We start from the raw sequence: 14,084 nt of genomic DNA on the forward strand, positions 1-14,084 counted from the left end.
GAAATTGGGAAATACTTTTATTCAGTTCTAATTTGGCTAAATCAAAATGTCTTGAGACGAAGAGGTGAAATTTTGTCTATTACCAATACCCAGAGGTGGGAGCAAGTCATACATGTTCAAGTCACAAGCAAGTCTCAAGTCGGGATAGCATCTGAATTTTATAGGCTTTTTTCTGAACTCCTTTCCCCTTTCCTTTTAGAAGTGTATTCAGAGAGCCTAAATTGTTCTGAGCTCACAGCTAGTATGAAGTCATTTGTTTAATACCTAAACCTGAAAAGGATCCTCTATTACTAGAAAACTGCAGACCAATCAGCCTTCTTAATAATGACTATAAATTGTTTGCCCTTATTTTCTCAAGGTGATTCAACTTGCTTTGAACAAGCTTTATGGAAAAAAAAAAAAAAACATTATATTTATTAGACTTGACTTCGACCTTATTGATTACTCTGATCTTATTATGGATGATAGTTTAATTCCTTTTGGTTTTTTTTTTTGTTTTTTTTACTTTTAAAGGCCTTTGACACAATTAAGCATCATTTAATTTTTTTTTTGTTTTGGGCCATACTTTTGTAGTGCTATGAAAACTGTGTATGCTGGAGTGAAATTAGGACATGGTGCAACACAGAGATTTGTTTTAGAAAGAGGAATTCGGCAAGGCTGCAGTCTCGGTATATCTCTTTCTTACTGTAGCTCTTTTGTCATGTTATTAAGGATAGTAAGTTAGAAGGAAATCATATTTCTGGTGAAGTATTCAGATTAGTCCGCTAGCAGATGACACAACCTTGTTTTAAAGAAACTCTATCCAGATTCATCAGGCAATTAAAAACTATTCAGATATTTTCAGATGCTTCAGGTTTAATATTAATAAATGTGAAATATTAGCCTTGAAAAGCTCCAACCTTTTATCTGTGGATGATATTCCTGTTAAAGAAGCTGTTCATTATTTAGGTGTTGTTGTCTCGAAAAGTGAACAAGAGTTTCTTTGATTTTTAATCCTGTCATTGAAAATATAAAAAACGAATGTAATCTTTGGTTATTTCGGGACCTGTCCCTTAGAGGTATCTTCTGGACTCACTTATGTTGCTTCATCTATACACACAGACAATAAAATTGTTAAAGTTAATGATCAGATTTTACCAAATTTTTTATGGAAAAACCATGTGCACTATATCATATAAATCTGTTGTTATAATGTTGTAATTTTACGACATACTGTATCAGTTGGGTTAATTATGGGCATATCAGTCGGCTTCATACTTCTCTACATAAAGAAATTACCCCAGATTTAAATGGCAGAAAATAATGTCAATGTCACTTTATTTATAAACTTTTATAAGACTAAAACACAGCTGTTGACCAATGTGCTGTACATAGTAAAATATAAGTTCAAACTCAATAAAAATACATAAATAAAATAAACAATCCACAGCAATACACCTATAGGGCATAGAAAGAACGATCACCTCACTGATTAAAAGCTATTGCAAACCAATATGATTTAAATTTTGATTTAAAATCGATATAGTCGAGGTGGTTCTAATAACAGTAACAGGAAGACTGTTCCAGAGTTTAAGCTGGCCTGGGAGAGAGATCTCCTTCAGTGATTCAGAATGATTCATAACCATTAAAGTAAACAATACAAAAGATAATACAAATCCAGTGGAGTGACAGTCAACTTACATTACAACAGTATTAACACACTGAAAGAGATATTCACAAGGTCCAAACACAGATCAAATAAACATCTTAAATTAGAAAAATGTAGTAAAAGAGACTTTAGAATAGTGACTAATGCTGAAAAATGTTACTGTGCAAATGAAAATAAAGTGCATCTGCAGTACGTGACTGTAACGGGGGTTGAAATGGGAATGGAGGCGGCGAGAACTGGCTAAACATTCACATTTTTTGTACAAATAAAACAAAGACTTCTGAATGTTCGTGATCTCTGATCCTTCAGATGTCACGATCTTAAAAACAGCATTCATCTGTAATGGATTACATGAACATGAACATGGGCTTGAGATTACTTTAGTAATAAACCTTTGTTAGTCAACACCACTCGCCGCTGCATCCACAAATGCAAGTTAAGACTTTACTATGTAAAGGAGAAGCCGTACATCATCACTGTCCAGAAGGCTGCTGACTTCTCTGGGCTCGCTCTCATCTCAGAAGGAAAGTAGAAGAGTGGAACCATGTTTCTTTGGTCCGACAAGTCCACATTGTTAATAACACAAAATGTTTTTGAAAAACAAAGCTGTTGTGTTATCCGGGCCAAAGAGGAAAAGGACCATCCAACATGTTATTAGCGTCAGGTCCAAAAGCCAGTGTCTGTATGGGCCAGGGGTGTGTCAGTGCCCATGGCACGAGTAACTCACATGTCCATGATTACACCATGAATGCAGACAGAAATGTACACATTTTGGAGAAACATATATACTGTCATCCATCACAGTCCTTTCAGGGACATCAGTGCATTTTCCAGCAGGACAACTTCAAACCAAATTCTGCCCGGATTACACATGTGTGGCTGTGTATTAAAAGAGTGCAAGTGCTAGATTCTGCAGTCCTGACCAACTCCAAAATGATTTACTATCCTGCTTGCAGAAAGAAATGTCCATGAATCTGACGTGGAGATACCTGAATGATCTCTTACAGTGTGTTTGATGAATCATTCTCAGGTGAATCAGCAGCATTGAGTCGTTCAGTCTTCTCAGAGTCACTTTTCTCTCTTCTGTCAGACTCATTACAGTTTAACTGGACTAGAAGAGATACAGCAGATTGTACATTTACACAATACATATACATTTCATAACCATGTAAATATGCTTTATTATTAGCGAGAGAAACACAATCATATGTGTATGTAGATTTAATATGTCAGCACTAAACTTTTTGTCTCACTCCAGCTGTAGATGAAACTGTCACTTGCCCCAATCACACCAGTTTGCATTGTCACTAATGTTAGTTAATCATGTGTGCGTTTATGTCTTACCAATATTTGATTTTATATATTAAAATTGTTGTTTTGAATTAAGATAATTTAAAGATATCATCAAGGTATTGTGTTCTAGCAAACATGAGATTTTGTCAAAATTGCAAGAATGACTTGTGATTGTCTTGGGATATTTCAATATTCTTATATTTTCCATTCAAAAATATTTCTAAAGTATATTGAAGTTAAAGGGGGCGTTCACACCAAACGTGTTTTTGCCCTAGATTGACGTCTTGAGCGTCACGTCCTGCTGTGTTTAATGGACCCATGGCATAAAATAAACAAAATGTTTTTTTTTATAGTGTATTGAAGAGTTAATTTAACATTAATATTCCAAGACATTAAATGATCAAGTTCTTGTGCAATTAATGTTGAATATTAATTTTCATCCTGTGAGATTTAGAAAGACACCTCAGACATCAAACCAAGAAATCTGACATACAATTATTGAAAATGGATTCAAGAACTATTTTAAACAACAGAACATTTAAAGTAATAATTTCTGTATGAAATAATTTGAACTCACCATTAGACCCTTTTCTTTTGTGGATATAAACACAAATCGCAATCATGAACACTGTAACTGTGACTGCTGCTATTATGATTGTTATAATATTTGTTCTAGATGCTTCACTGCAGTTTCTGCATTTTCCATCTGCAGAATTACAAAATACAAAAATATAAACACATTACAAACACCGAAATTTATAATTGCATTCAACAACTGTTTTCAGATGTACACTTTAAAGAAAGCTTAGCCTCTTTTACAAATGTGTGTTCAGGTCAAGAAGCGACACAAATACAACAAATGTACACATATTCACTCAATACTGAAGATATGATCATATTTACCCCATTCTGATATAACCGGCTCTTTTACACTGATGTGATTGACATGACACTCAAAACCCTCTTTCTCATTTCTGTGGATCTCCACACTGATTCTCAGCTGAAAGGTTTCATCACCGTTTGGTCTGATTCCAGAAGAGTTTACATGATCCAGTTTAATGCCGTTCAACATCATATTCATCTCCAGGTGTTTGGGGTAGAAACCAGTGGCCAGACAGGTCAGAATCAACTTGTTTTGGTCTTGAGGAGATTCAACAGCAAACATCTCAACATCTGGACGAGCTGGAGCCAAAAGAACCAACAATAAATACTGTTATAATTCATCATAAAGAATAATTCAGGATATATACATCAAATTCCAGAGTCTAATGACAACATGAACACATTCAAGTTTTCATACTTTTATTTGATTCATTTCCTCACTCTCTTTAATTAGTTTTTGTACAGGACATACATTGTTTAAAAATACTGCTAGAACTACTATTATTACTAAAACTTATTGAAACATACTTCTTTGAGTATTATTAAATGTGGAGATCCAGTTCATGCAGTTGTTTAGTTGATCCTTGATGATTTGGTTTCGATCTGTTTGACGGTCCCACTTCAGTTTTGTTTCTTTGGCTTTGGGATTTTTATTGATCCACTGTGTTGTGTTAAAATTAAAGGCAATAAAATCTTCTCCATCATATTGATACTCATTAAACCCCTCCAGATACTTGATTGCTCCATCAGGAAGTTTCTCCACCTCACATCCAACTCTTCTCTGAACTACATGAAGCTCTACAATCACAACACAAATATTGATTATAATCTCACACAAATTATAGATAATTACAGTTTCATAACATATCTGATGATTGATCAGAGAAACCCATTAAACTCACCAGAACACTTGGAGTTTGTGCAGTTTGACAGAATATTAACCTGATGTAGAAACCAGTCTCTAGACTCATGTAGTTCAGGAACATCTCTCCAGATTTCTGATTTCTTCCAGTCTTGTTCTTCATGACTGTAGTGAGAGATCTGTCTATCATCACACACACTAACAGCACTGAACACAGATCCAGAGAATGTGTCCGGTGTGGAAAGGGCGGTGTACTCATACTGGAGTGAGTGTTTCTCTGGGGAAAAATAATGTAAAAACAGTGTCTTTGCAAAACATACATTCAATAGTTAATGGGCTGGTTGTAAAATGGAAGTCAGAATATGATGGGCTGTCTTTGTATCACTAAACTATTTGGGCTGTTTATATTGAGTTTTTCTCACTAATCACAATGTAATCACTGATCCAGAACTGAACTGCAATAAAGTTGGCTTGATGTTTGACATTCGACATTCACAATAGTCACAAATTAATAATTAGCATTTGAATACAATGACTTACAGTCTTATAACCAACTCCAAAATTTGCATCTAGATATCAGCAAAAATGCACATCTATGCAGGGCTCCAGACTACATAAAATGACTAAGGAGAAAAATGGCTGGTTTTAGTAGCCAAATCACAGAATTGCTCGATTTAGATTGCGGTTCAGAAACCAGAAAGTTTGTATGTCTGTATGTACACAAAGTATATACATTGTTCTACAATCTTTTCTTAGTCTTTTCCTATTACCAGATGGCCCAGACGCAGAAACTACAAGAGTGCAAATTGAATGAAACCCCAGATGCATTTTATTGTGCTACTCCAATCCCAATCAATAATTATTAAGATGCCTGAAATACACATGGGACTCTTATATTGAAATGTCTGCACTCCCAGTTGTGAGCTTGCTGAGAATGTGAAACTGATTCAAACTGTTAACCTGAGCTCCTGAGTTCATACCCTCAGTTCGGATGATTCATGAAAAAGATCCGGTTCAAAGGAATCGTTTGTTGACGACTCTCTCGCGTTGTGATTGTTGTGTTCAGTGACTCATCAGAAACTGAACGTGTGAAAAGCGTCTCGAGACACACTGATGCTCTATTGAATTATTCAGTAACTCACATCATGATATCTGATGAAACCGCATATGAAGCACACAAACCGACTGATAAATTATAGTCACAATTAAGTCGCAGTTTGGAGCCCCTTTACATCCTTTTCAAGTTGTTGAATGTTATTGTTGTGCAGTTTGATATCTTTAACAATCTGAGAAACAGTCTGTCAGCTTGTCAAGTTTTTCACAAGTCACAGTTGCTCTGTCAATGGAGGTTATCTTAATGTGAGTGGAATCAATCTTCACTGTTGAATGGCACAAAAGAGCGAAGACAAAAAGACACCATGTTTAGCTTTTCTCCCGGTGAGATTTTAGAAGGAGTGGAACAAATAAGAGTTTCAAAAATCTCTTCCCGGGCACTAATTTCCGTCTCTTGATGTTCACCGAATCGCATCATGTGCTGCTTACAGCGGCCCGTCAATATGTCGCTCTCCTGGAGGGATTGTTTTTCCTTCTTTTTTTGTTTCGTGACTAAATTAAAAAAAAAAAATACCAAAATAATACTCCTACACCGTTTAAATAACGATAACTCGAGTCTTAGAGACGAAATTTCAACCTGTTAGCCACAAACTCCTCAAAAGGAAACGGACAGATGAAACGCTTCAAATCCTACTTCCTGTTCTGACAAGTGACAGGATTAAATTTAAAATCACCTTAGCATAACATTCATGCAGCTTCACTTTTGGGGGTTGTTTGGCTGATGCCGCCATAAAAAAAAAACAAATAAATGAGTTAATTACGCCATCCTGTAATTAACAGGAAATACTAACCCAAATCGGAAAGGAAGATTCGTGGTTTCAAAACAAGAGGGCGAGAGACGACCCCCACCGCACGCTGATAGGCTACAAAACCACCGAATACTGATGAATATTATGCATAACAGGGAAAATCACGGTTATACACAAATTACAACCTTGGGGGACTACTACAAGACATTACTCTGTCTCACTCAGCACATTGATGACATTAAAGGGAATAAATATAGACTAAAAGCAGCAAAACTTGAATTAGATTTGACAGAGAAAATAGACTGCTGTGAATAAATCAAAATCAGACTGATCATGATGAGAGTGATCTCACTCCTCTAACTGTTCAATTTATGAAGATATTTGCATTATAAAATAAAGAGTTGTAAAGTTAAAACGATGAATTACAGAGAGGAGGATGATATCAACTGAAGAACATGAGACATCATTTCCATTTGTACTACAAAGTTTTATAGTTCAAGTTTAAATGACAAAGCAAGAATTGTGTGCTGAAATCACACTAGCTGGTGTATATATTTACTTGTGTACATTCATTTACAGCTTGAAATCTTTCGAGCTGTCTCTGTTCAGTATTATTAACACACACACACAAAAGGTTTCTTACCACACTTGATTTGGAGTGCACATACTGAGTAAAACAGTATAATAATAATAATGGAGATCATCTCTCTGTCCAGTTGTGAGTAAATAATCCACTGAGGACGATTCATGATACTTTCGTTGCCAACTATTTCATTGAGAAGTTCTTAATGGCTGCTGCTGCTGGGTGTACACTTGCAGATTGTACACGCCCACCCTACAGTGAAGAGGGGAAATACCGTTTCAAATGCCACAAAACAGCATATGAATGTTCAACCACAAACTGTTTCCTGAAGTAAGTCTCTTTCAAACAAAAAAAGGGGTCACTTTTGTACAAACACAATTTTTCTCCTAGCAGGTGTTTTATATGGAACAATGGTAATATAATTAATAATAAGATGTCATTGTACATGGAGAATTGGATTTGGCACAACATATTAATTGTAAACCAGCTATTTGACAAGAATGGGCAATACTGAGTAACTCATACCCTAATTTTATTTCAAAATATGTTTTTTTTGTAAATGAAAAGTATTTAACAGCGGAATTAGGGCTATCCCCAATGGCATAATAATCTTAACCAAATTCTCAAATATTTTATATTAAATATTGTAAGTTTGATATTAATAATACAACCTTACAAAATCCTCAACACCTGGTAAAAGTCTCTTCTTTTTGATAAATGTTTTAATAACAATTTTATAAGAATTTCCTTTAATGTCAGATCCAATCCTCCATGTGAATCAAATAAACCTCATTGTATATCTTGGCACAGCATTTGGACATTACCATATAAATATGTTATTTCTAATAAATTAAAATAAATAACTTACCAAATTATTAATAGATGTTGTGTTGTAAATGCAGCCATTAGTAGATGTATTCATACTGTTTGTGATAAATGTACTTTTTGTAACACATCATTTGAAGATATTGAATGTTTATTTATTTTTGGACTGACTTTAAAATAGATATGGTAAAAAAATAAACAAAACTCTTAATTTTGAACCTTATGACATTTTATTTGGTTTTAAAACCCTTATTTTCTGAAAAACTAAATTACATTATTTGATATTTTAATTATTTGGCAAGGTTTTATAATCATAAAACAAAAATAACTCAATATATTGAAAAAACTTTCAAACATGAGATCACAAAACAAAAACTTATTAAAAATATTAAAGCTTTTCAAATTCATATAACTAAAAAATATAACTAATATTATAGCAATTTTATACCAGTGATATTTTATCATTATTATTTTACATATATGTTAACTTTTATGTTTTAGTTGTTGTTATTCTCTGTGTCACATATTCTGAACTGTACCACAATGCCTTATATTTGCATTGTACTTGTATGTAATTGCACTAAATAAATGAAGAAAAATAGAAAACATAGTTGCTAACCCCTCAGAACAGCAAGTGAAGCGTCATGTTGGAGGTGTTTGAAGCTTTGAAGTGAGAGGAGCGGCACACTCAGATCACCGCACGGTAGCTGACATAGACATGAATGAACTGCGCATGTGCAAACAGTGTTGCCATGGTCTAATCTGTATTGTGTTGGTCTCCCTCGTGCCGCCAGAATGTAAGCTCTTTTCCAGTAACACACACACAGTCAGACCTCTGAATATAATGGTTCTGTAGAGAGATCAAACATGTCATAGGGAGTCTTCTCTAGTTCAATGAATTTATTTGAACCATATCTTACGGTGGCCGAGAGAGCTCAACGTGCTGCAACCTAAAGAAGACGCATGCAAATAGAAAAAAAACGCATGCAAAAGAAAAAATGTAAATTAAGAAAACATCTTAATCAGTTTCACAGCACACGTGTACTCCAAATACTCACAACACAACCAAATATAGAAACGCGCTGCCAGTAACACAGACCACAACGGAAATGTTTCCGGGGGAACCAAATAAGTGCCCGGCTGGGACGTGCTTACAAGCAAAGAGCTGATATTGACAAGAAGTGAAAGTCTATATTTTTTTTTTTATAAATAAACTATAATATTAAAATAACATTGTAATATATTGTATATAGAAATAATATTATATTGTAATATTATACTTTTTTATAGTTCTTCTACTCTTTGCTTACAGCTCAAAATTCTACTTTATTTTATTTTATTTATTTATTTATTTTTTCCCGCAAAACATACAGAGATTAATTTTTTATGAACTACAACTTGTATACAATATACAAAATGTATTAACAATATGTTCAATGTCATCAGAAATGAGAAAAGAACAATGAGCTGAAAACTAAAATAAATAAAAAAGATAGAGAAGAAGAACATGAAGGAAAGATATTAATCTTTACATCAGTTACACCAGAGCCATTCTCTCCATGGCTCTGAGTTACACTATACAAATTCTTTCATGTTATGTTTAAATTTTCATAAAGAAAAGTTTCATAAGAAGGTGTAGGTAATGTAGGGTCCAATGTTTTAAAGTTGAGACACTGACACACAGATATTTAACGGATATAAAACGCATATTTTAACAGTTTTTTGTAAAGTAAAAATACATTTATTTGCAACCGTTGTTAACAGCATTATATTTCTGTCCTCAGAACAGCTATTCAGCTGATGGACAACGTGCTGCGTTGTCATGGGAACATCCCAGGTGAAAATAATAGAGTGCCGAAGTTATGACGTCACTTTGTAGGCCAAAACGCGGAAGTGAGTTAGCATTTTAGCACTTCCGGTTCCCTCGCCCTAAAGTCTATGGGTTTTTTGAATGGGTTTTTGCTAAATCGCCTGAAATAAGGTCTGTGGTTAACAAAGCCTCTAAATATTTTCACGTTTTGATCTATGAAATAAAACACACCAGTTATAACCTTTTTGTGGTTTTTTAAACTTTATTGTGTCTTAAAAACGGTGATTGCTAACAAGTTGCTAAAAGGGTCTACATCCTTTGGCGGGGACTTTAGACGTCATCATGACAAACAGGAAATCTCTCACTAGCCCGCGTTTCACACTATTATAACTCCTCTATCTCTCCCTAGTTTTACTTACCGAGACTCGATAAACTTTGTCCCTCATGCTGGCCCTTACAATACCGGCAAGTAAACCAGCATCTAATCTGCACTGTTCTACATGTCCAGATTTATAGTGGTCTCTCCTCGATCTATGGTTTTTCTATCGTCTAAGAAAAAGGACATAAGATTGGAAATTGATACGGCCATAGCTAACGTTAGTGCTTATGAGATGGTAAAATCGCGGGTTTTTTTCAGGCGAATTAGCAAATGGTATGCAGACATACAATCAAACATAATACAGTGAAAGATAATCTTTAAAGTTTATTTGGGGCACAATGATCAGGCATAATAATCTTAATCACAAAGAAAATAATATTAAGGTTTATATAATCTAACAAAATAATAAACGAATAAATAAAACATTAACAAAAGATTTTAAAAAAATCTCAGAGAGGCACGCATAATCAAAATTAGTTTCTAACATTTTTGGAAAAAACGAATGGGCAATATTTCTCATGAAAAAGTGGATAAGTGTTCATACACAGCGCAGATCATAATGAGCGAGCGTGTTTTTTAAATAAAGTTTGAGGAAGCTTGATGATGACGTTGATCCGCGACCATGGTGTGCTGTAGTCCGTTTATAGCCTACCGTTAGCATTTGATATCTGACGGCTTTATTTAGGCTTCAAAATGTACACATTTTGGATTAACTTGTAAATATTATCTTGATAGACAAAACGTGTAAGGGTCACAACTCTTTGTTGAACACAGATCTTATTTTTTGCGATTTTCCAAAAGTCTATGGGGAAAATGCATAGCTTTTCGATCGAGGGAACCCATGCGCCGCTAACTTCCGTTTTGGCCTACAAAGTGACGTCATAACTTCGGCACTCTATTATGTTGGAAGTTGTCTTTCATTGCTCCCTTCATCAAGTGCGTTCCAAACGGCTACATAAATGGCACACTAGTGCCATGCTCACTCCAAAGTCCCACTTGAAGAGCTCTGCCGTCTGCCCTTCGAAGGGAGTAGGGCATAGGGATGCTCACGTGCAATAAGCACGTCCCAGCCGGGTTCGTCACTTATTTGGTTCCCCCGGAAACATTTCCGTTGTGGTCTGTATTACTTGCAGCGCGTTTCTATATTTGGTTGTGTTGTGAGTATTTGGAGCACATGTGTGTAGTGAAACTGATGAAGATGTTTTCTTAATTTGCGGGTGTTTTTCTATTTGCATGCGTTTTTTTTCTATTTGCATGCGTCTTCTTCAGGTTGCAGCACGTTGAGCTCTGTCGGCCACCGTAATATCTATTTGATTCGATTTGATTTGGATGTAATTACATTTACATTTATGCATTTGGCAGATGCTTTTATCCAAAGCGACTTACAGAGCCCTTATTACAGGGACAATCCCCCCGGAGCAACCTGGAGTTAAGTGTCTTGCTCAAGGACACAATGGTGGTGTGGGGATAGAACCAGCAACCTTCTGATTACCAGTTATTATGCTTAGACCACTAGACCACTAGGGCAAGGCAAGGGAGAAACACCATATGACTGGTCAAATATCCCCCAGTAATGCTCAAAAACTGCAGTGAGAAACTGTACACATGCAGTGGCATTAAAAAGAGAAACGGTTTCTCTCGTGATGTCATCAGTTAGTGACAGCGACCTCTGCTGGCGAGATGACACACAGTCATTCTTGAATCCATTCATTGCAACGAAAACCCCAATTTTGCTTTTAATTCTAGAATAAATATATTCTAAAAGTAATAAATAATAAATATTACATTGTATGAGGATTAATTAAAACAAAATATTGTGTGTTTGTGATTGCGCTTTATAAGAGTAATATTAGCTGGGAAAGCGCATGTGTGCACAATTCTGACCGTTCGGGCACCGTTGGCATGCTCTTATCAGTATACCATTATTTGTGATTCCCATCATATTAAGAGGAGTGGATGTGTGTATTTATACAGTAATTCTATCTGTCATTTAACATGTATGTTCTTTAATATAATTGTACTTTTTATTTTAGAGGAATATTCCGGGTTCAATTCAAGTTCAGCTCAATCGACATCATTTGAGGCATAATGTTGATTAGCACAAAAATCTATTTCGAATCGTCCCTCTTTTTCTTTAAATGTGTTCCAGTGAGACACTTACAATGGAAGTCAATGGGGTCAATATTTGAAGGTTTAAAGGCAGAAATGTGAAGCTGATCATTTTATAAAAGCACTTACATTAATTATTCTGTTAAACTTGTGTATTATTGAGCTGTAAATTTGTTTAAATTGTAATTTTTAGGGTCTTCGAGTGTGTTGTAATTACATCAATGAAGTAGTAAAATTGTTATAACTTTCCACAGATGTGTTCAGTGCGTGATTTAATGACAGTAAAATCATGTTAACACACACATTGTTTATGTCTTGTGTTTATACTTCTGAAACAGTATTTTAATGTTTACAGATGAAACCCCATTGACTTCCATTGTAAGTGCCTCACTGGAACACACATTTGAAGGAAAGGAGGGACGAATCGAAATTCTATTTTGTTTATTTATATAATGCCACAAATGCTGTCGATTGAGCTTAACTTGTATTGAACCCAGAATATTCCTTTAATCTGTACTCGTTTAGGCTCACAATAAATAAACCGATTACTACACAATAAAAATCATTTTAATGTGTAGTATTTAATTAACCTCGTGAGACCTCGCGTCCACATGTGTGGATGTTGTATTTTATTTAAATGAAATTAAACCGACTGAATTCTGTTCACTGGATTCTACAGTGTCAGTTAAGAGTTAAACTTCCGGCGCACTGAGTCACGTGACAACAGCATGACGTCGTATGCCACGAAGCGTTTTCTCCAAGAGGTCCTCCCCACAGGTCCTCGCTGCAGCCTGTAGCACGATGACGTAGCTGGATGGTCCAATACGTACTGGACGCTGTTACGCTTCGATATGGAATAAAATCTGGAAACTTCCTCATAAATATTTAGTCACAAACAAAATCAGAAAAAAAAAAAGAAATTTCCCTTAAACTAATTTATAAATATTACCCATGTAATCATTATCTTGTGAACAGATTTAATTGTGATATTGATACATCTTGTACATTTTGTGATTTACATGATGAAACATCTTATCATTTATTTTGGAGTTGTCCTCATTCAGTTTGTTTTTGGTCAGATTTCTGCTCCTTTATTAAGGCTCATATCATGCCCAGCTTTCAACTCTGCTTTAAAAATGTGTTATTTGGTTTTTCCTTTATGACCAATCTTTTCATAAGGAATACTACTTAATTAATCTGCTTCTTCTGTTAGCTAAATGTAGTATTCATAAATGTAAATGTGGAGGAAACAAGCCTTTGTTTTTAATTTTGAGAGCAGAAATTCAACAATACCTAAAAACAATACTGGGTTTGAAAAATAAGAAAGCTGCAAAGTGCGTATCTATATGTAAGCATTTTCACATTTTTGTTTAACTTTTAAGTTTGTCACTGCTTTGTTTGTCTTTTTATGTTTGTTTATTTAGTTTATTCATTGTACCCCTGACTGAAATTGTAATTCTTAAAATTCAATAAAAAAAATAAAAAAATAAAAAATATATATATATTTTTTCAATATATTTCATCAATATATTTACATGATGTTTAGCCTTCCCCCTGCCTGTTTTGCTTTTATATATGTATTATTGTAGTTTTGACTGTACATTGACTTTGTTTGTTTGAATCTAAATAAAAAAATTTAAAAAAAAAACGCTGTTACGCTTTGTTGTGGGGACTTATTTAAAGACTTCCCGCCAGACTGCTTCATCAGTGACGGTAATCACTATAGCCCAAAGGACAACTATTTATAAATATAAATGGTCACTTTAGTGACAAGCGCTTGATCTGACTGCTGTGATCAGTTTGTATATTAAACTTAAAAACAGTTGTTGTT

The 14,084-nt window shown here is 34.7% G+C and overlaps 1 protein-coding gene across 1 annotated transcript; it reads right to left on the reverse strand.

The window, feature by feature from the left end:
• Positions 1 to 1,352: 1,352 nt before the first annotated feature.
• On the reverse strand, positions 1,353 to 8,708 carry LOC127650707 (class I histocompatibility antigen, Non-RT1.A alpha-1 chain-like). Its single transcript, XM_052136304.1, has 7 exons — positions 8,575 to 8,708; positions 7,191 to 7,382; positions 4,726 to 4,962; positions 4,352 to 4,621; positions 3,845 to 4,123; positions 3,519 to 3,647; positions 1,353 to 2,759 (listed from the first exon to the last, which is right to left on the reverse strand). The coding sequence occupies exons 2-7, from the start codon at positions 7,294 to 7,296 to the stop codon at positions 2,650 to 2,652; spliced, it is 1,131 nt and encodes a 376-aa protein (XP_051992264.1). The 5' UTR covers positions 7,297 to 7,382; positions 8,575 to 8,708; the 3' UTR covers positions 1,353 to 2,649.
• Between the last annotated feature and the right edge of the window lie 5,376 nt (positions 8,709 to 14,084).

This window comes from Xyrauchen texanus, chromosome 10 (genome assembly GCF_025860055.1).
Source record: "Xyrauchen texanus isolate HMW12.3.18 chromosome 10, RBS_HiC_50CHRs, whole genome shotgun sequence".
Lineage (NCBI taxonomy): Eukaryota > Metazoa > Chordata > Actinopteri > Cypriniformes > Catostomidae > Xyrauchen > Xyrauchen texanus.

What these genes read in the sequence shown, in the direction of transcription:
- LOC127650707 (XM_052136304.1), bottom strand. Translation starts at nt 7,296, where the DNA reads ATGAATCGTCCTCAGTGGATTATTTACTCACAACTGGACAGAGAGATG. An exon ending in TGCACTCCAAATCAAGTGTG is followed by an intron (nt 4,963 to 7,190) that starts GTAAGAAACCTT and finishes ATTTTTCCCCAG; the next exon opens with AGAAACACTCACTCCAGTAT. An exon ending in ATTTAATAATACTCAAAGAA is followed by an intron (nt 4,124 to 4,351) that starts GTATGTTTCAAT and finishes TTTTGGCTCCAG; the next exon opens with CTCGTCCAGATGTTGAGATG.